This window comes from Alexandromys fortis, unplaced genomic scaffold (genome assembly GCF_014885135.2).
Source record: "Alexandromys fortis isolate MF-2015 unplaced genomic scaffold, M_Fortis_MF-2015_v1.1 scaffold_254, whole genome shotgun sequence".
Lineage (NCBI taxonomy): Eukaryota > Metazoa > Chordata > Mammalia > Rodentia > Cricetidae > Alexandromys > Alexandromys fortis.
Genome location: NW_026068130.1, coordinates 922,489 through 944,664, shown reverse-complemented (window position 1 = coordinate 944,664; position 22,176 = coordinate 922,489). Strand labels below are relative to the sequence as shown.

At 50.8% G+C, this 22,176-nt stretch overlaps 1 protein-coding gene across 4 annotated transcripts in view; it reads left to right on the top strand.

The window, feature by feature from the left end:
* Sned1 (sushi, nidogen and EGF like domains 1) overlaps positions 1-22,128 on the top strand; it is a 65,262-nt gene extending 43,134 nt beyond the window's left edge. Inside the window, exons 17-31 of one of the 4 annotated variants that reach the window (XM_050125979.1) lie at positions 1,229-1,342; positions 1,976-2,089; positions 2,385-2,498; positions 3,102-3,215; positions 3,536-3,832; positions 4,030-4,213; positions 5,635-5,747; positions 6,057-6,338; positions 7,520-7,664; positions 7,737-7,819; positions 8,661-8,759; positions 10,748-10,864; positions 11,427-11,514; positions 16,415-16,497; positions 17,207-22,128. In XM_050125979.1, the coding sequence (XP_049981936.1) occupies positions 1,229-1,342; positions 1,976-2,089; positions 2,385-2,498; positions 3,102-3,215; positions 3,536-3,832; positions 4,030-4,213; positions 5,635-5,747; positions 6,057-6,338; positions 7,520-7,664; positions 7,737-7,819; positions 8,661-8,759; positions 10,748-10,864; positions 11,427-11,514; positions 16,415-16,497; positions 17,207-17,232 (1,973 nt within the window). In that variant the 3' untranslated portion in view covers positions 17,233-22,128. Of the gene's footprint in view, positions 1-1,228; positions 1,343-1,975; positions 2,090-2,384; positions 2,499-3,101; positions 3,216-3,535; positions 3,833-4,029; positions 4,214-5,634; positions 5,748-6,056; positions 6,339-7,519; positions 7,665-7,736; positions 7,820-8,650; positions 8,760-10,747; positions 10,865-11,426; positions 11,515-16,414; positions 16,498-17,206 lie in introns of those variants that run through there. The other 3 variants (XM_050125982.1, XM_050125980.1, XR_007589252.1) reach the window with 3 other exon arrangements.
* Positions 22,129-22,176: the final 48 nt, after the last annotated feature.

Sequence of the window (22,176 nt, the reverse complement as noted above, 5' to 3'; positions counted from 1 at the left end):
TATTTGGAGAACTTCTACAGCAGCAGCCTTTGTAGTTGCCCGAAAGAGAAAAAAAAAAATCTAGCGCCAACTTAAGTGTTCGTCAATAAGAAGTATGATATAATCAACTTCGGAGCATTAACAGCAGAGGCAGCGGTGAACCACAGGGACCCACACAGTATGGAGGTCTCCCACTAATGAAAGGTTAGGTGAGAAAGAACACCAGTCATGGCACTCTGTCAAAGTTCAGAAGCAACAAAATCAAAGCCATGTCTTGTTCAGTAATTCAAAAAAGTTTAGGAACTGATTTTAGGCCTGGGAATGGTGGCACACGCCTTTAATCTCAATACTCCAGAGACAGAGGCAGGAGGATCTATGAGTTCAAGCCCAGCCTAGTTTACAAAAAGAGTTACAGGCTGACCACAGCTACATAGTGAAATCCTGTCTCCAAAAGTAAGTTTAAAACATAATTTTAAAGAGACCAAGAAATGACAGACACAGGTGTTGGGTGTCGTACAGCAGGGAGGGACCTGTAAGCCGATGGGAAGTACCACTCTGGCTTCTGGTCCCAGCACTGCTAGTCACCACCATTGATTTCTTTCTTCAAATGATGTTTAGATTTCTTTACCTTGCGTGTGTTAGTGTTTTGCCTGCATTTATGTGTGTACACCATGCATGTACCCGAGGAGGCAAAGAGAGGACACTGGATCCTCTGGAACTGGAGTTACAGAGCCACCATGCGGGTGCTGGAACCGAACCTGGGTCCTCGTGAGAGCGATAGATGCCCTTAAGCGCTGAAGTGTCTCTCCGGCCACCACCATTTATTTACTTCTCAAGTGTGACATTAGACTTTTCTCAAACCGAACATTCAAATTCAGGAGCACAACTTCCGGTTTAAAAGCAGCAGGTGGTGAACGTTTTAAAGCTACAGACTGTCACCTGAGAAACATGCTAGTTTCATGTGTGTCTGCTACAGACAGAAATAGCAAGGTCAGACATCAGGCGTTCCCTGCCAAGCCTGGGAGGCTGTGGGTCCAGCAGGTTTTCTGGGAGACTCTTGAGTGGTTCAGAAGCAACCCCAGTCATTGTGTAGCTAAGAGCCGGGCATGAGACCTCTACAGATGACCCTGATTTGGCCTAAGCATCAAGGGGTACTGTAAACTTGTCCCGGGCCTCGATGCTGCTTCCTAACCATTTGCATCTAGAGTAATAGTAGCCACCTTGCTTTGTTCTTGGGATCTCTCCTTAGAAATAGATGAGTGCCGGTCTCAGCCATGCCTGCATGGAGGCTCCTGCCAGGACCTCACCGCTGCTTACCAGTGCCTCTGCAGCCCAGGGTACGAAGGAGTCCACTGTGAGCTAGGTAAGAGGTCTGCTCAAGACACTGGGGTTCCCCAGCATGGCTGCCGTGCTCCACCACTCCTTCCCTTGGACAGAGCTCTGCCTAAGTAACCATCCCATCCCCTGCTGGCTCTCCGAGGACCATTCTTATGGTCAGGATAGATTTTAAAACGTCTCTGTCCCCTCCTGCCCTGGGGACTGAGAGCTCATCTGAAAATCCTTGGCCTAAGAATCAGACTCAGGCCTGGGGGTGGGGCAGAGGAGATGGGCAGGTTGGAGAGACCAGAGGCCTGACCAATATAGGACAGGGTGAGATCTGCATCCCTCGCGCCTGAGTGCGGCGCTGAGCCCCAAAACAGAGACGCTGGCTTCTGGAAGGGCAAAGCCTGGGAGCTGTTCCCAGTCGTATGCTAGAGCACATCCAAGCACGGAGGACAGAAGCAGCCACAAGGATGTTAGGGATGCTCCATTAGAGACGGGCACTATACCAACCAAGAAGGAACAAGTGTTGGTGACAGAAGAAAGGCTATGCTCCAGAGTTGGGACCCCCGGGGCTGAGGCCTCAGGGCCTTGCTGATCGTCAGGGAGCAATTAGAATTCTGGGGGACATGCGGGGAGCTTCAGCATGAGCCAGTACCATCCCCTGTCTATGCAGAGACAGACGAGTGCCAAGCACAGCCCTGTAGAAATGGAGGCTCCTGCAGGGACCTCCCGGGGGCTTTTATCTGCCAGTGTCCTGAAGGTTTTACTGGAGTCCACTGTGAAACAGGTGGGTCCCACAGAACCAGGGCTGCTAGGAGATCGGAGGGAAGTAAGGAACCATCCTCTTGCTGGGTAATCCACCCAGGGAAAGAAACTCTCCCAAGGCTGTGGTGACCTAGAGGGAGGAAGGAAACTGGGTGGTGGGAGGGATCCCCGAGAGCCCCTCCTACCCACAGGTGCGCCATACCCCTCTCCTGGCCACTGCTCCTTGCCTCCCCCCTATCCCTTCTTCCCGCTGTACTCTCCTCCCTCCCCCAGAGTCCCTCCCTGCAGCTCGGGCCAACCCTTTGGGTGTTCTCCAGAGGTGGACGCCTGTGCCTCCAGCCCCTGCCAGCACGGAGGCCGGTGTGAGGACGGTGGTGGGGCCTACCTGTGCGTGTGTCCAGAGGGCTTCTTTGGCTACCACTGCGAGACAGGTAGGATCTCAGGCCTCTCTGCCCACTGGGGGCCCTTCCCTAGCCCTCTGATCTCCTTGGTGGCCATGTTTGCTGCCTTCACCTTCCTCCACTTCCACTTCCAGGAAGACAGGCTCAGTCCATAGCTCCACATCCACCCTAACTGGCTCTGCTGTCCCTGGAGAGACCGAGCTCACAGCCCCAGGGACCCACACTCACTGTCATTTCTGGGGAGAACTCTCTCCCCTATTAGCACATGGTAGGTCCCTCAGCCAGGCCTTTCCTGGCACTGGTACTGGTACTGGTAGCAGCTTATCCCTGCTCACCATTGCTCCCAGCACCAGAGTACTACTGGACAGCATTCTAGTCCATTCTAGAATGGTCTCTGTCTCAGCCTGAAACCGAGCCCCTCCTGGATGGGAGCACCGACTTAGAGCCAAGATTGTTTTGGCTATGCAGTGCCTGACAGGTAGCTCTTAGCTATACAAGGCACAGAGAGACAGCAGATGCCATGACACCACCCCACTCCTCCCCAGCTCACATCACCTATGCAACAAGAGGCCTAGGTACAAAAAAAAAAAAAAAAAAACAATTCCCCTTCTCACTGCTATTTCCCCCCCTCAGTGAGTGACCCCTGCTTCTCTAGCCCCTGTGGGGGCCGCGGCTACTGCTTGGCCAGCAACGGGTCCCACAGCTGTACCTGCAAAGTGGGCTACACAGGCAAGGACTGCACCAAAGGTGAGGGCCAGGAGCTCCGGGAAGGAGGATGGAGGAGCAAGGGGGCCAGAAGGTAGGCCAGGGGGCAAGTGGGAAAGATGGGCAGACAGCTGCTGACCTAGGTCCCCTTCTTGAGAGCAGGGAGGTGGTACCAACAGCCACACATGTGGAAACACAGACTTCCAAGGGTCACGGCAGCCCAAATGAGAAGGCTCCCTACCAGCTATGGCCTGGGTGGACCAAGCCCCAGAACCAATCTAGGGGACTTGACTGGGGAGCTGCTCTTTCAAGCTTAAAGTCTAACCCCTGCACCTTCTTTGTGTTTGGTGACAACTCTGAAGAGCTCCTCCCACCAACAGCTCTCAGGGTGGAGAGGGTGGAAGAGAGTGGGGTCTCCATCTCCTGGAGCCCACCTGAGGGCACCATGGCCAGACAGGTGCTGGACGGCTATGCGGTCACCTACGCCTCCTCGGACGGATCCTCCCGGCGCACAGACTTCGTGGACCGGAGCCGCTCCTCTCACCAGCTGCGAGCCCTAGCAGCCGGCCGTGCCTACAATATCTCAGTTTTCTCCGTCAAACGAAACACCAACAACAAAAACGACATCAGCAGGCCCGCAGCGCTGCTCACCCGCACCCGTGAGTTCCTGAAGGTGTCCTGGCCACCGCTGCCCAGGGGAGGAACCTGTCCCTACCTATGGTTTAGTGGACATCTCTGTGTGTGGGCTGCCCTTCCTATTGGGTAGATCAGAGATCAGGTAGAAAGGAGCAGGCACTGGGCTGGGCAATGAGGAGCAGGAGATGTGGCATCAACTGAGCATCCTGTGGCCCTCCAGGACCCCGCCCTGTGGAAGACTTTGAGGTCACCAACATTTCAGCCAGTGCCATCTCAGTGCAGTGGGCTCTCCACAGGATCCAGCATGCTACTGTCAGCAGGGTTCGAGTGTCCATCCTCTACCCTGAGGCCTCAGTGGCCCAGTCCACCGAGGTGGACAGGAGTGTGGACCGACTCACATTTGGGTAAGAGAAGTTGCCTCAGGAACACAGGGCCCAGGGTGTTGTGTATCCGTACACTTACCATCCTTCACCTGAGTGGGGCTGGGGCCTGAGTGAGCCAGCTTCACTGGGGACATGTGCATGTGTGTGCGTGTGCACATGTATGTGTGTGTGCACGTGTGTGTGTGTGTGCTGTCCTACCTTGTGTAGCCCCGAGCCATACAAACAGCAGTACTCTGACAGTATTGCAAGGACCCCAGAATGCCCTAAAATCCAGGTTTGTTCTAGGTTTGCAGGCGTGTCCTTCACAGAATTGTCCAATTTTTTCTTCATTTTTTTAGATTGAGTTATTTAATTTTATGTGTATAAGTGTTTTGCTCTCATGAATGTCTGTGCACCTTGTACCACAGAGGACTCCTAAAACTGAAGTTGTGGATGGTTGTGAGCCACCATGTGGGTGCTGGGAATGGAACCCAGGCCCTCTGCAAGACCAAGTGCTCTTACCCACTGAGACACCTTTCCCAGCCCTCTCAAGACCTCTTTCCTAAGCTTCTTGTTCCTTCTTGCAAACCTGTCCAGCTGTGCTGAGGACAGGCTGCCTTTGTTCGTGGCCCCCCCGGGTTCTTTTCTTCATTTCTCTGCAGACCGCCTGTCTCCTCAGTCCACTTGTTACAGACTGCGCTCCTTCTCTTCCCTTTGAATGTGTCATTCTTCCATAGTTGTGGTTTTTTTTGTTTTTTGTTTTTTGTTTTTTTTTTTTTTACTAAAACTGCACATTTGAACCAGGCAATGCAGAACTCCAGGACTGATTCTCCTCTTCCATTTTGTTTTGTTTTTAAGTGTTTTGTCCCTTGGCTTGCATGGTCACTTCCCCCATTTTCTCTGGATATGCAGCTGGAATACCCTGCTCCTTAATGCCTGGCTCCCCAAATAGGAAGAAAAGAAAATTGAAGTTGGCAAAGGGGCACTGGCTTGTGAATTCTCTGGATGTTACATCACTGGGTGCGATGGGACTAGCAACAGTAGAGGGGGCAACAGCTGTGGCCCCCATGTCCTCTGTGGTCAGAAGCAGCAAGTGGAGACTCCTATCACTTAGAGTGAGGTTTCTTTCTGCCCTGCCAGCATTCTGAAGGTTGCTCTAAAAGCCAGACCATGACCATTACATGGATCCACACAGAGACTTTCTCGGGTTGTCCCATTGCTGGACTTCCCATCTGAACATCTGTCCTCTGACCACACTGTGGCTATGTCCAGACACTTCTCTCATTTCACTAGATAGTGGGGAAACCTCCCAACCCTGGACCACTACGGTCCAAGGGCTGACTGCTGATCTGCCTCTCATGGAGGTGCCCTCAGCCACTAGCAGCAAAATATCCCATTCCTGGTCACACAGAACTAGCCACAGACCCCTATATGTCCCTCTCTTCCTTGCCCCCCTCTGGCAGGGACCTGCTGCCAGGAAGAAGATACACTGTGCGGCTAACCACTCTCAGTGGGCCTGGGGGAGCCGAGCACCCCACTGAGAGCCTGGCCTCAGCACCACTGAACGTGTGGACCCGTAAGTAGACAGGCACAGTTTCTCCCGGCAGTCTTCTGTCGCACTTGACACCCTCCTGACATTTTATCCTTTCCAAAGTGTCCTTTGACCTCCTAAGCCCAGCCTTTGACCTCCCCGAGATCTCTTCACCGAGGCAGAAGCCCTCTGCATACAAGTTCCCCATGCTCTCCCGGGGCAACGGTGTCACCAGTAACCAAGGCTGGTTTCAGATGCAGCTCCTGATCCCTCTCAGATCTTAGGTGATGTTTTTGCCAGCTGCCCTTTGACCTGACTCTCGCTTTCTCCCTCTGTCCATTCCTCCTTGTTCAGGGCCTTTGCCTCCAGCGAACCTGACCGCCTCTCGAGTCACAGACACCTCTGCCCACATGGTATGGGACGCCCCCGCTCCAGGCATCTCACTGGAGGCTTATGTCATCAATGTGACCACCAGTCAGAGCACCAAGAGCCGCTACATCCCCAATGGGAAGCTGGTGTCCTACACGGTGCGGGACCTGCTGCCAGGTCGGCGGTACCAGCTCTCAGTTACGGCTGTGCAGAGCACGGAGCAGGGCCAGCTGCACAGCGAGCCTGCCCACCTCTACATCATCACCTGTGAGTGCTCTGACAGGAGGGGGCTGGGAGCCGATCAGACCCACAGCTGCTGCCTGATGTTCTTGGGGTGTGGTGTCCTTGCCCAGAGGAGGTAGAATAGACAACTGGCAAGGGCCATTCCTGGGAACAGAGACACAGGCACGAGAATGGCGACTTTTTACCCACGGGTAAGAAAGGACAATTGACAAGGTTAGCAATCTGGAAATACATGTTTGTCAAGCCTTCACCAATCCAATCCAGGCAGCCTTGACAGCAAATGCAGGACCTCATCCTGAAAGAGCCACCAAGCAGGCAAAAAGGAAGAGGCCCAGGCCTGACCCAGAAGGAGTCACTGAACATGAGCACAAGAGGGGCCAGAGACCTCAAGTGGCTTGGGAGGACAGGAAGGGGCTTGGGAGGACAGGAAGGGGCATTTGGACAGAGAAGCACAAAAGCGAAAAGCTGGGGTGGGACTTTCAGGTCCCAAGGGTGACCGGGCGCCCTGCGGGAACCCACAAGTGTTCCTCATCCTTTATTACATTCTCAAACCTCACACGAGGTGGGTGAAAAGCTTCATTGGGCTGAGCACAGTGAGAGGACAGGCAGGAGCACAGGACCTAAGAGCAGGGCAACGGGCCAATGGAAGCCTTCCTGGGCCCCTCCTCCTTCTTCTTCCCAGCCTGAGAGGTTGCGCTGTGACACAACAGCCTATACAGTGCTTATCTGCCATGCTAATTCTCAGTCCCAACCCTGCCATTCTACCAGCGGGGCTCCTGGCACACCTGCCAGGTAGAAAGCCAGGTGGGGTCTCACTGTGAGCCTGTCATTACAACAGATCAGAGCCAGGATGGGGCAGATAAAGGAGGCAGAAGGACACTCTAGGGTGACAAGGCCTGAAGCTGCCCATCAGGAAAACTGCTGAGTCACAAGGCTGTGATCCAATCTGCTTAGCAGATGAAGGCTCTGCCAGGGAGTGTCGGGGAGCTGGCCCTTCTTCCAGACCAGCATGTCTGTTGCAGCACAAATGCATGGCCTCTGCTTAAAAAGGATATAGCAGATGATACAGGCTTCTTGGGCAACCTGTACCCCTCTCTGCCCTTGCCTAAGCAGAGCCAGGTGTGAGCCGCCACTCTCCTGCAGTAGAGGCAGACAGGGATACCAGGCGACCTAGTTGGTGGCTTCTTCTCCTTCCTTTTCTGCAGCCTCCAGGGATGGCACTGACAGACGTTGGCACCAGGGAGGACACCACCTACGGATGCTCAGAAACAGACCGGCCCCTGTGCGCCTTCCAGAGCTGCGCCTGCTCAATGACCACAGTGCCCCTGAAACACCAACTCAGCTGCCCAGGTACACATGCTAGCCCCGGGCCCTGGGTTCCTAGGCTGTGCTCAACCCTTGACCCTTCTACCCTGTCTGCAGGTTCTCAGAGCTTGTAGATGGAAGAGCAAGAGTGAGTGCCAGGTTTGGTGGCTTACCCAGCAAATCAGTCACTGTGAGATCACGTGAGTATTGCAAACTTCCTGGCACCAACTTGGTAATCAACCTAGCGGCCGCACTGCCCTTGCCCCTGGCGTAAAAAAAATGTTTAGGCCCTTAAAACTAGATTGCACTAGCCTGTGAGTGCTCCACCAGCAATCACGATCCTGACCTGTGTGTAAGGTTTTGGACTTCTAGGGCAGCAGGGAAGGAGCCCACCATCCACAGTGGGAAGGCTGACCAGGTTAAGGGCACTCCAGGGTCGCCTGTGAGAGGCCAGCCACCGAACCTTATGGGATTCCCCAGCTCCTTGGTGACTGAGAATGTTCAAGGGTGGGGAGCAGAGGGCATGAGTAGGGAGGGAGGGGCAGTGGGGAGCAGGGGGACCATGACAAAAGGATAACACCAAGCCACGTTTGCGAGAGAGGGGATGCCTGCTGGCGGGCAGGCTTGGATGTGGAGTACCAAGGCATCAGACTTGCAGACACGGGGCAACAGCAATGCCTACGGGCAGATTAAGTTCTGTTGAGGTGATTTGCAGCTGGGGCCAAGAGTCCAGCTGCTGAAAATGCTGAAAAAGAAGAAAATATACCTACCCACCCAGGAAGCAGGGAGAACCTGAGCCTGGGAAAGCGAGAGAGCCCCACACCTCAGCCGCACAACAAGGAGCCCCCTTGGGAAGCAGCTCGGGAAAGTAGAAAGCATGTCTCTCAGAGGGGCAGTGGGAACGAGGTCCAGCCTCAATGGGAGACAGGGCTGGGACCACAGTGCTCTTTGCCAGTGTGTAGGTAGCATCAATGGGTGAGCTGGCAGGGATGGGCCTAGGCATGAAGCAAGGGCCATGTGGTCACCCTTAGCTTCTCCTAGAACCCACCACTCCGGTGCCACTCAAGAACACAGAGGAGGCCCCTGAGCAGGTCCGCCTGGCCCTCCAGCTATCCAAGAACAGCAGCAAGGACCCAGAAAGTAAGTCACATGTGTGGAGGGGATGGGAGCTGGCTATTCTTCATAGCTACCACAGTGAGAACACCACAGTGGGAAGTTAGGAGGCACAGGTTCTGCCCAAGGGGCAGCTGGGCACCCCATCTGAAAAACAGTCCCCTGCATCATGAGTGAGGGGGCCGGAGAACAGGGCCAACCCAGGAAAGACGAGTCCATCCTGCCTCTTCCCAGTAGCCACCCACACCTCGCCCCTCACCTGCCCTGGGGATCCACCCAGCCTCACTTCAGAGAGGAGGTACTGAGTCAGGCGAATCAGTGAAGAATGCCCACGGAGCAAGTCCTGCCTTGAGGGATGCCCTCCCAAATCTGGCAACCTGTAGGGCTACTCAGCCTGTACCATCTGATCAGCTGGCTCTCCCCACACAGCATAGCATGTGTTTCCAGACCTCTGGGCTAGCAGTCAGCAGCACACACCGTATAGCGTGTGTTTCCAGACCTCTGGGCTAGCAGTCAGCAGCACAAACCAATGCCTGCTCCTTCAACCGTCAGACTCTTGCTCTGTCCTCCCTCTGATCCCTCTAGGGATTATGGATGAGAGGTTTTTTTTTTTTTTTTTTTTTTTTTGGTTTTTCAAGACAGGGTTTCTCTGTGGCTTTGGAGCCTGTCCTGGCACTAGCTCTGTAGACCAGGCTGGTCTCGAACTCACAGAGATCCGCCTGCCTCTGCCTCCCGAGTGCTGGGATTAAAGGCATGCGCCACCATCGCCCTGCATTGGATGAGAGTTTTATGGATGAATTCTTTTTTTAAAAGATTTATTTATTTATTATACATATAATATTCTGCCTGCATTTATCCCTGTGGGACAGAAGAGGGCACCAGATCTCATTACAGATGGTTGTGAGCCACCATGTGGTTGCTGGGAATTGAACTCAGGACCTTTGGAAGAACAGCCAGTGCTCTTAACCTCTGAGCCATCTCACCATTGCCTAGGACCCAGAACTCTTTCCTCCTGAGTCACATCAGGGTCTAGATTGTGTTCACCTAGTTCCAAAGAAGACCTGAATACCTGTGGGAGTGTGACCCTCAAGGTCACCTCACATGAAAACTCTGCCCTCCAAGGACACCTGTCCCTAGTAAGGGCACTTACAGTACCAGAGGGTACATTTGCAACCACAGGGCCACTGATCCCTGAACTCAATATTCTCCCCAGCCCAGGGGCACCTGTACCAGCTCCAGTGTGTACCGTGTGTGTGCCCTGGGAGGATGGTTTGTAACATGAACAATAAAAACCCAGAGGCAGATATTGAGGTTCAACCTGAAAACCAGACAAGCAAAGCAGCCAAGCCACTAGAGAAGTCTCACCTCTGCCAAGGCTGGGTGACTGCAGACTAAGCAGACAGAAACTCTCTCCTCCCATTTATATTCCCTCTAGTGCTGGGATTAAAAGTGTATGACTCCCTAGTACTGGGACTAAAGGTGTGAGCCACCACTGTCTGGATTTGTTTCTGTATTGAAGACACCCTGCTGCTTTTGGAGTGAATAAGACAGACTCACTGGGTAATCACAGGGTTTCTCTATGCAGCCCAGGCTGGCCTCTAACTTGTGATCCTCCTGCCTCAGTTTCCCAAGTGGGATTACAAGCGTGTGCCACCATACCTGGCTTGCTTCATTCTTTAAAGCCTAATATCCCGTTTTTGTTCACTGGAAAGGCCTTAGGCAGGACAGCTCAGGCTGAGTGTCAGCTCCAGACATGTTTCCACGAATGCAGGAAAAAGGCAATTTTCAGACCCAGGCAAGATGTAGACTAAGCCCAGCATCCACTGTGTCAGACATAAGCGGGACTGTGCTCACTCACCTGAAAGGGTTCTCGTTAGACAAAGATGGGACAACTTGAAACCAAGAACGGTAATGACAGCTGTTCTTGTGTACTGGGCCAGATTACCAGGAGATGCAGCCTGCAGGACCGGCAGGCCTCCCCAGGCCCTTAGCTGACACTGCCTTCCTGTTCCCAGGTGCCCCTGGTAGCTGTTCAGAAGATGCCTGTCAGAATGGAGGTACCTGTGTGCCAGGTGCCAATGCCCACAGCTGTGACTGCAGACCTGGGTTCAAAGGCAGACACTGTGAGCTTGGTGAGTCAGAGCTGGCTACTGGCCTCAGGGCAGCTGACACAGTGACCTGGGACTTGGCCCTGAGAGGCTGATCATACAAACTGGCTATACCTAAGGGCTTCCAATCTGAGAGACTACAAGGCAGGAGCCAGAAAGAGTCCAGGTAGGAAGAATGGTGGATGTGGGACCTGAGGGATGGACCATGAACCAACCACAAGGGGCATGGGGCTACTCAAGGCACTGCCCAGGAGAGAGCCTAGGAAGTCAGGAATGGGTGGTGATTGCAAGGAAACATTTCAGGCGCTGGACTGATGATGAGAGGGAACATATTTGGACTGAGAACCAAAGGTGTTGGAAGCTCCCACAAAGACATAAAATAATTCCGAGGCCACAAGAACCTTAAGGAAAACCAACCTGCTGAAACTGAGCGTCCCGAGGCAAGGCCCCAAGTCCAGAAAGTAGCTGACAGATCCCCAGGCTCGCACAGGCTGCAGGGCTCTTTCCAGGCAAAGGTCTCTCTTGAGAGGCAGAAACAGAGCCTCCTCTTCAAGGCTGGCCTTTCTTTCTCCTCTGTGCCACACAGCCTGTGAAAAAGTGCCTCGCCCCTGCACACGGCTGTTCTCAGAGACAAAGTCGTTTCCTGTCTGGGAAGGAGATGTCTGCCACCATGTGTAAGTCAGCTCCGCCTCTGCCCTTGTGCCCTGGTGTTGTGACTTTATTCCCCCCCCCCCCCGGGACAGACACTGCAGGCACTGGCTTGGGCCACTTCTGTCTAAACTGTCTGTCCAGCCCATGAAGCCCAAGAACTGACTAAAGAGAACACAGGCTGAGACCCATGCATGGAAGCCCTCACACAGTCCCAGGACCTGACTCTCCTCCTTCCCTTAAAGCCCGAACATCAATCAGCACATGAGAGCCCCAGTCCCAGCTCTACTACTACCCCAGCGTGATGTGGCGGTGAGCAAACCACTCCTGCCGCGGTTTCTCCACCTGGACCAGGAGGAAGGACTGCTTGTCTCATCTCTTGAGACCCTACCTGCTATAGCACTCATGACTCTGGGTCAGGTGTCTGAGGGCCTGCTGTGCTGGGCTGTTCCAGGCACTCAGGGAGCCAGATCCTGTGCTCTAGATGAAGACAGCCATAGCAAAGGCACATCTCAGCACAGTGTAGGAGAAATCAGGGAGTGCCCAGGAAGGGAGAGAGATAAAAGCATAAGACGAGAAGAACAAGGAATAAAGGGGACAAGAGTAGGCTTCATGGGAGAGGGACACTGAACAGACATGGAGGAGGTGGAGCTATCAGAGAGAAAATAATGTTCCAGACACCAGGTACATGTGTTGCAAGGTGCCCAATATGTCTGAGGAACAGAGGCCAACAGAGCAGAGAATAATGTGGGAGCAGAAGACGGGAGGGTTCCTGGGATCTGGGAGACCCTTAGACGGACCGTGGCATTTGTTCCCCATGAACTGCAGAGATCCTAAAGGGCTCTGTGCAGACGGTGATGTGTGACCAAGCCCCTCTGGATGCTCGGAGGAGGAGGAGGAGGAGGAGGAGGAGGAGGAGGAGGAGGAGGAGGAGGAGGAGGAGGAGGAGGAGGAGGAGGAGGAGGAGGAAGCAGGTGAAAGAACAGAAGGAAAACGGCAGAAAGTGTCCCCAAGCTTGAAGCAAAGCCAGGCTTAGACAGAAAGGGAAGAGGTCAAAGGTCCTAATCTGTATGGGTTTGGGGAAGCAGCCTTGACAACCATTCACCCTGGACCCACAATGGCAATCTGATGTTAGTCTGCACCTACCAGTCCAACAGCTTCCAGCTCTTCTGGTTACACCAGAGCCTGCCTCTGTGTTAGATGCCCCCGTCATGTGAGGAGAATCCTTCACTCAGCAAACTTTCTCTCCTGCTCTTGTAACCTATATGTATCTTTGAAGAGACTCCCCTTAGCTAACAGAGATGAGTCTTGCTTATATTTTTTCTGATTGGTCTTACTAGAGTTTAAATCACTTTACAATTATCATAATGGGTGGTGTGGCTGGGTTTAAATCTATGTATTGATTTCTATTTTTTCCATCCGAACCTCATTGCCTTTTTCTCTTCTCTGGCTGGGTCACCAATTAGAACTGTTTCATTCTGTCCCGTAGTCACTCAAGGATTTTCAATGCACAGCTTCAGTTTGTCTCCACTTAGCTTGAGTTACTTGCATACAACTGCAGTTACAGGAGACTTACTCCCATCTACAGCAGACGTCACAGTTCTGTCAGCCACTTATTGCTATGCAATGCTGAAGGCCTTGCTTTCCCAACACTCATCATTCCTTTGTGTAACTTAAGATTCCATCTGGTATCATTTTCCTTCTCTGGAAAACTTACTGGAACATGTCTGAGGACACAGACTCATAGGTGATGGTTCTCTGCTCTCGTTTGTCTGAAAGACTTTTTGTCTAAGCCTCACTTTGGACATAAATATTTCCTAAGTTATAGGATGGTTAGTTGACAGCTCTGACTCTTGTTTCAGCGCTCCAGGTTAGAAGTATCTTTATGATAGCATACTTGGCACACACAATGAAAAGGAATGATTTTTTTTGGGGGGGGGGATGATTTATTTTGGCTCACGGTTACAGAGGTTTCAGTCCATGATGGTGGAGGTCAAGGTGAAGTGGAAGAGCTCCTGGCATGGTTCCCTGGCTTTCTCCTTTATCCACTTGTACTGTGTGCAGGCCCACAGTCTGTGGGATGGTACCATCCACATCACGGCAGCCTTCTCTTCTCAATGCTGCCAGCAAGCACCCCCAGACACAACCAAGGGTGCTCTTTACTACCCCTAGGTACCACCGAGTTGACAGATTTGACCCTGTCACCACCCCTGTCTTCTCCATACCTATGGCTCCTTTTTTTATTTCCTCTTTATTGCTGTTTCTGGCCAACTTGATCATGTGTTTGGTTTTGATAGTGTTTATTTTTATTCCCTGGAGTATATTTTTATTCACTTACTTATTTTGAGGTAGAGTTTCTCTTTAAAGTCCTGCCTGTCCTGGAATTAGCTAAGGTAGACCAGGCTGGCCTCAAACTTACAGAGATATACTTACCTCTGCCTCCGAAGTGCTGGAATTAAAGGTGTTCAGCAGCACACGGGTTCCTTCTCTGGAATCTGTTAATCTTGTACTTCTGGTGCTTTGGCTTTTGTCAAATCTGAGCCATTGTTCATATCTTCTTTGTTCCTCCATTTCTCTTCTCTCCTAGAGCTCGATTATGAATATATTTGACTAATATTGTCCCTCAGGTCACTGTAGATCTTTCCATTGTCTTTGTGTTGTGAATGGTGTATATGTGTGCATATCTATGCTTCCTGTTGGGTAGTTTGCACTGCTATGTGTTCAACGCCACACACCTTCTCTTTGCATCATCTAGTTTGTTATCAATTCAATTCAACAGCTTCAATTTCAGATACTTGTTGATGGTTGTTGGATTAGATGGGGGGGGGAGGTTGTCACTTTTTTTTTTCAGTCTTAAGATTAAACCCAAGGCTGCCCAGCAAGTGCTGTGCCACTGAGCCCCAGCCCCAGCACAGATACTGTGTTTATCATTGTCAGCCACTTCTCTCTTCATTTTGCTGATATTTTCCTTATTGAACATGTGGGACAAACAGGTAGCATTTATTTCAGAGGTTTTCCTCTCATTTCTGAATTGTTTTCTATTAATTATTTTCTCCAGGTTATATATCATATGCAGCTTTTGTATTTGATTTTGATTTTTGGTTCTTATGATTCTTTGAATATATAATTTATCAGATGCTGAACATTATAAATTTCATATTACTGGGTGGTGAATTTATTTGGATTCTTTTCAAGAAAGATTTTTGTTGTTTTGTTTCTGCAAGGCAGGCTTTTATTACAGTTTGGTCCTTTTGAGGATTTAGGATAGTTTTAGAGACTTTATCTAGGGCTAATTTCACCCTCTTCTGTGGCACTATCTTCCTGGAGTCAAACAAGATCTTGGTTCAGGTCTGGCCTCGCTGCTCAGGACTCCAGGCCTGTGTATGCACAGCTCGCCTCTCATGGCAGATTTCCAGACTGTTCCCATGGATCCCTTTCTACTCCAGAGCACCCCCAAGTTCCAGCTGCCTCTGCCTCTCCAACTCGAGCCTGCCTCCTCAACACTGATCACTGCCTACTCCCAGCAAATGCTCCGGCCTGCATGGCAATATTCCTCTCACGTTCCCCTCTTCTCAGGGCACGCGATTTTTCTTAGTTACGCCCCTCTCCCCTCCAGTTCTCTGGTAGCTGTTCCAGGTCCTCTGCTCCCTCACAGCCAGAAGAAGCCCTCCAAACGGTCCTCTAGTTTGGTCCAAACTAGTGCAAGCAGGAGCTTCTCTGCCAGCTCCCTGGTTTTCTTTTCAATGGCTCAGACATAGAAACCCTAACAGGCCCAAGCACAGTCCCATTCCCACAGAATGCTGAGAAGATCTATGAGTATATCCTGCTACACGTGAAATGGAGACTTGGGAGCTAAACAGGCTTGCTGGCATAACTAATTAAATATGGGATGGGCAGGCTTCATCAGGCCTCCTGGTCCATACTGCCTGCCTTGGAGGCTTCCAGGGCCAGACTTCATGACTGTGTTCTTGAAACATTCATAGAACAGAGAGTTGGGTTTCCTGATTTGCTTTCTTTCTACTGTTGTGACAAAGAACAACCAAAAGCAACTTGGGGAGGAGAGTGTTCATCTCAGTCTTTCAGGGTGTTATCAGGGAAAGCTGAGGCAGGAACGTAACCACGACAGAAACAAAGAGTCAGGAACTAAAGCAGAGAGCACAAGGAGTCCTGCTTACTGACTCGCTCCCCATGGCTCACTGGACAAGCTATCTTATACCATCAGGACCACCTGCCCAAGGGTTAAACTAGCCACACCAGTCTGGACCTGCGCACATCAATCATTAGTCAAGAAAAGGTTCCCACACACTTGTCAGACTACAGGCCAATCTGATAGAGGCATTTCCTCAGTTAAAGTTCCCTCTTCCCATATGACCCTAGCTTGTGTCAAGCTGACCAACAAAACAAACAAGCAAGCAAACAAATAAACAAAAACACCAACTAGCACACTGAGTCAGACCGTCCCAAAGCCTCAGGACAAGTGGCCTGCCCCAGCAATGTCCTGTCACTGAAAATTCAGTGACTCCTTTCACCACCTTGGTTTTGTCAGCATTTGTGAAATGGTACCCTGAAATGAATACATCTTTATGCACGCTAGACTTTGCGTACACCCCCAGTAACACTGTATTAAGAAAATAGTGGCTGGAGAGATGGCTCAGTGGTTAAGAGCATTGCCTGCTCTTCCAAAGGTCCTGAGTTCAATTCCCAGCAACCACATGGTGGCTCACAACCATCTGAAATGAGATCTGATGCCCTCTTCTGGCCTGCAGGCAGACACACAGACAGAATATTGTATACATAATAAATAAATAAAATAGAAAAAAAAATATTTAAAAAAAAAGAAAATAGTGGACTCTGCCTCTGTCCAGCCTAGATGAAACAGACGCCTCTCCCGATGTCTGGTTTCACAGAGTTTTCTTGTGACAACAGGTATAAGAAAGTCTACAAAGTTCACCAGGACATCTGCTTTAAAGAGCGCTGTGAGAGCACAAGCCTCAGGAAACCCCAAGCAGGTACCTCTGGGGCCAGGCTGCCTCACGCAGTTCTGTGGGTGGGTGGGTTGGAGCAGGCCAGGCTGTTTGCCCAAACACCTCACGTGCAGCTATACCCTGCTCGGAAACGGATGCCCACACCTGCACGTGTGGGGGCACAGACAGGCCCAGCGGTGCCTGGAGGCCATCGCTCGAGTCCTTCACAGAGAATTGGTGCTGTGATAAGAAAGCACAGGATGTTACTGACAGACCCAAGTGTATAAGCGCAAGTTTAGAAGATCCTTTTACACCCACTCACAGCCAGGCTTCCCCCCAGCTCAAGGTAGTTACAAGCTGCATCGCTGTTTACGATCTTGCTCAAAGTTCTACTGAGAGCATCATGTTCCGACAATGAGAGTCCACATTCAGGTATGGTCTCCATGACCACCTGAAGCCACACATCACATCCTTGCTCTGCATGACTAAATCTGAGGAGAGGCAGCAGTCACCAGGAGCGCTGCTTGACCTGAGTGTGTCACTACCTCCCAGGGCAGCTCTTGCTTGCTTCCTTCCACACTCTTCCCACAATGCCAGGGTACTTCTGCTCAATCCCCATATGCATCCACCAGACTGAGAGGGCAGATGTATGTGGACTTGGCTGGGTTATAGATGAGGAACAGAGAAGATTAAGGGTGGAGTTTAAGGTGTACAAGGTTCTTTTTCACTAAACTGGTTTTCTTCATTATTTCAGGAAACAAAGTAACAGTCAAACACTGAAGAAATATTAAGGAACACTCCTTCATACCAAGATCTGTTGAGAACTGGAGACACCATCACACCCAGCACCTTGAGCACTGAGGTCCTTTACCAGACACCGATGGCACAGACTCAGCACTGTGCTCTTACAGACCCAACCAGGAAGGTTCCAGAACTCCCGACTATAGCCTCCCTGTAGATACAACCTGGTCTGGCCGTGAATACGAATCTGCTTGCTTTTAGGTGGAAATGAGACTTTAAAGGGGAGGGGCAACACTCTCTCTCTCTCTCTCTCTCTCTCTCTCTCTCTCTCTCTCTCTCTCTCTCTCGGCAGATCAGTTACAGTGAGGCACAAGAATCACCTGGCCCCTTTAGGGCAGTGGGCCTGGGTGGTAGAAGGATCAAGGATGCCAAACAACCCTGGGGGTGCTGGGAAGGCTCTAAGGAAGTACCCCCAACCCTATGAATGGCATTCTACTAGTAAAATAGGGTGGGAGCCTTGTCGTGTAACACCCAGGTGATCCTAAATGCAGCCTCTCATTGGGGGGCTAGGGTGGATCCTGGGATTCTAAGCACCAATATTCCTGAAATGAAAGAAACTTTGCCTGTTTGCTCCAGCATGCTCTACCCACCTCCCCATGTATAAACTATGAGATGTTAAAGGGCATTGGATGTTTTTCCACAACAGTCTGGAAAATACTGGGTTACTCTGTGAAGACCCATGTATAGCCCAAACTCAGCCCCACAGTGACTTCCTATTGACGTGACATCAATTGGGAACGACAGACTGGCTGGCCCAAGAGAATTTACTCCCCTCCCTTGGGAGAGCCAGAACAGTTCACGTTTCCTGTGTTGGGAGAGAGGCGTATCTGGAAACTAGCCACATCAGCAGTCAGCGTTTTGTTCTATAGTGAAGGACATGAAGGAGAAATGTCACCCAAAGGCCTAAGAACAACCACAAAGGAGCTCCAGGCAACACTCATCCTAAGGAAAAATGCTCACAGTAAGATAGGACGTGAGCAAAGGTGATCGGGGCATCAGAACAGCAGGCTCTCGGACATCAAGCAGCAGGGCCTTTGCATCCTCACCGTTTCAACTATGAAAACCCTGTATGAAGAGCAGCTGACAACACTCAAATCCTGTCCACTCAACAGCACCACCTTTCACCTCAGCCTCCAAGAATGCAAACACAAAACACCTCCAACACTTGTGAGCAATTTAAACCCACGAAGATCAAGAGTCAGTCCAGAAATTATTTGGTTTTAAAATATTTATACGACAATAAGTCACTTGAAATATCAATGTATCTTTTAAGAACTCACCCAGAATGCCCATTTTTATAAAAATTAATAATCCCCAGCTACTTACCACAGACTGACTTATAGAACACTTATTTCCAGAGCAACAGGGAAAACAGACAGGAAGCACGCATGCGTGCGCGCGTCCACACAGACAGACAGACACATACACACACTCACAGAAAACACCATTCAAGGCTACCCTAGGAAAACGACCCAGTGCCATCACCAGAAGGCAGCAGGGGACCAGCAGCCTATTGATTCAAATTTAAAGGACGGGCTGAACCCAGGTGTCCTCATAGAGGTTCCTGTGTTCTCACTTCCGGCCCTCTGCATCACAGCCAGCTGGAATTCTGGCAGTGCAAGAATGAATACAGGTCCCCTGGGGAACAGTGCCTGCTGCCCCCAGAGAAAGACAGTGAGCATAAAAAGGAGTCTCAGTTTGCTGCTCCTGCTTCTAAAGGGTCAGCAGGTGCTGGTAACACTGCCCATCTCAACAATTTTCAAAATGCAGAAAAATGAGGTCCAAAACCTAACTTAAAAATGACAGGAGACAAGTTCTTGGCTGTAGTCAGTCTCCCCTAAGATCCTGTCCTCAGATTTCTAGAAGACAACCAGATCTGCACACCCAAGGATTCCTGCAAGGGAAGCCCTGAAGCATCTGCAATCTTAACCCAGGCTGCTGTTTGTGCAGCTGTAGCCAGTACCTCTGTGAGCAGTGAGTGTGCAAACTACCTGGGTTAGCAGGCTTGGTCAGTGGTGCTTCTCTATGCTCGGAAACCCGCCCCAGATTCCAGCATCAGAGAAGTGTCTCTTGAACCCTCAAAACCTCAAGAAGAAAGGACTCAGCTTTCACGAGAGATGCAAAAAGGGCCACATGGGAACAGAGGAGCTCTACCCTGCTCCTCTCATTTATACTGACCTAAAGAAGATATACTAATTACTACTACAGAGTTTAGACACTTGGTCTACAACTCAGGAGTTGGCAGGGCAGACAAATGCTCAAGCAGTATTTTGGGTTTTCAGATGGCGTGACCTCTCTGGCACCCACCCAACTCTGCTACTGTACTGCCAGCACGGTCACAGATGTAGACAGACAGCATGGCTGTATCCCATTAACTCTTCATCCACAGAAACAAGAGGTAGGCCACAGTTGGCAGTACCTGGTTTAGATCTAGACCTCGGTCTTCTGTACAGAAAGACATCTCCTGAAGGACAAACTGCCATCAAGGCATGAAGACCCTTGAACGTCACAGAAGAAAAGGAGCCAAGATCCTTGCTCGGAAACCTAAGATAGGCATCCACCACAAAGCAGCTGAAGGGAGCACAGGGTGGCCCAGGGCGGGCAGGCTCCTGGAGACAGTGCCCAAGGCGTCTTGTAATCCGTGCCTCAAGTAGATGGACTGGCCCACAAAGACAAACACACTTCACCCAGCCTGTTTTCCACTCTACTCTCAACAAGGCTCTAAGCAGCTGCCTTCTCCTGTATAGTGAGGTCAGAAAAAAGATCCCTCGAGAACAGAGCCTACCTGACTGGAGATCCAGCACCAACCAGAGGCCTCCTGTCCTCAGTTCATAAAAATGTACTTTGAAGAAAAACATTTATTTTTACCAAATATTGCTGAGCCTGTGCATTATGCAATCTTTTCCTTTTCATGTCAAAAACTCACACTGGCTTGTCTCCAGAGACCTGGGGGGCCAAAGACAGGGCCCAGAGACCAGGTCCACAAACATCTATGTCAACTTCCATGCGACAGTAAGACCTGCCACCATCTCGCTACAGAAGCTACAGCATTAGCAGTGACATCGCTGGAAACGTGGATGAAACCTTTATAGTAATGACCTCAGGAGCCTCACCCGCCAGGCCAACGCTGCCACATTCCCACTTCCAGTTGGAGCCTATGTTTCAGACAGGACCCAGCCACTGAAGGCTGAGTGTGGAGCTGGCTTCCCAGTGGAGACAGACTTGCTGGTGCTGAGGAAGTCTTGGTAACATTCCACACATGCCTCTGCTTTCTCACAGATGTGTGTCCTTCCAAAACAGTCACTGTCCGCTTGGGAAATGTCACAATAGAATCAGAAGACTGACAAGGTGTAAAGATTTATTTGGGGGCCAAAATGAAGACGCAATCATGAGTTGTTGGGCTTACCATTTGCTAATCCAAACACGGGATAAGCAGACACCTAACTAAGCTCAGAGTTAGCATAATATTAAGCTCTGATGGAGCCCAAGGCCAAATATCCTACATTCAAGGACAGTGGAGGTCACTTCAGTGCCACAAAGTAGAAGAGTGAGCAGCAAAGAATGAGCATCACTGTTCTCAAAGAGCTTTGTCTATGGCCAAGAACAGCCAGGAGGCATTTCCCTTCTCTACTGCCCTTGGGCTGCTGGAGGTAGACAGGATGGCTTGCTGTGTCTTACTTTGTGTCGAGAGTCCAACAGGCAAAGACACGGCCTTGCCAGGGGTTGGCCTGCCTCACAGACTTGCCCCAGTGGGAGCTCTGATTGCATGGGAGTCTTGGGATTACGGCTTTTCTCTGTGAATGCTCTCCTCTCTGCAGCCAGGCTCTAGGTGAGTCCAAAGCCTCCGCGCCTTGGTGCTGATTCCTCACAAAATACACCTCAGATCCAGCAAGATCTCTACTTTAGACAGAAATATGTATGTCAAGCCCATTTACCATCCAAATGTGTTATGGTCACAGTACTTTACTGGGCCAGGTCTTGGAGCAGTTTCTCAGCTTGGACACTGCTTTGTGGACCTGATCATTCATGTGCGGCGCAAGGGAGGGTATTTTGCTGGCTTCTACTCTCAAAATCCCAGGGCCCTGACACACAGAAAAATCTCCAAAGATTGTCAGATATTTTGAGAATCAGGGCATCCCCATGTATGCATTGGGTTCTGTCTATATAGGAAACACAAGACCCATAGAGGGATTTCACATGACTACTAAATGTCACTAAGTAGAAAAAAAATATTACCAAGCATTTCTGATTTTGGCTCTACCATCAAAAAAGCTTTCTGCATCACCAACCCTGTGCGGTTTCCTGAGGAAGGGCCACAGACAACTTCCTAGAAAGCCTCAATCCTCTGAGCCTTAGCTCCATCAAACCAGGCCTCTCCTCAGAGCTCACCTCATGCCAGCACCAGTACTGAACAGCACTCGAGACACTCACCGTGCTCCCCAGGGTGATATCCATGCCAGGGTATCTGAAAGATCCCTACAACAAACCAAAATCAGACCTGGGGCCTGTGTTCTCCATCTATCACACAGAAGGCAGAAGGGAAGTCCCTCAGAGACCACCCACAGCCCCTGAAGTGCTGGTTCTGAGCCGGTTCACTCTGGCAGCACAGGCTAAAGAGCCAAAGAACCAGGCTATTAGCCAGGAACCCACATGAAGGCCAGCTTGCCCAAGCAGGAAGGGTCAGCATCTCACAGATGAGAAGAATGCTTTGCTAGTCCGAAGCCTGCAAAACGAAACCCATTACTAACCAACGTCTTTCACTCTGCTGTACACGGAACAGGCAGAGGGCCGTGAAATGATGTCGGATTAAAAACATGGCTATTTTGTGGAAAACCTGCTACTTGTTTTCATAAAATAAAGTGCTATGACATACTACCCTCATGTTACATTCTCATGATTTTACCTTTACTACCACAAAGAAAC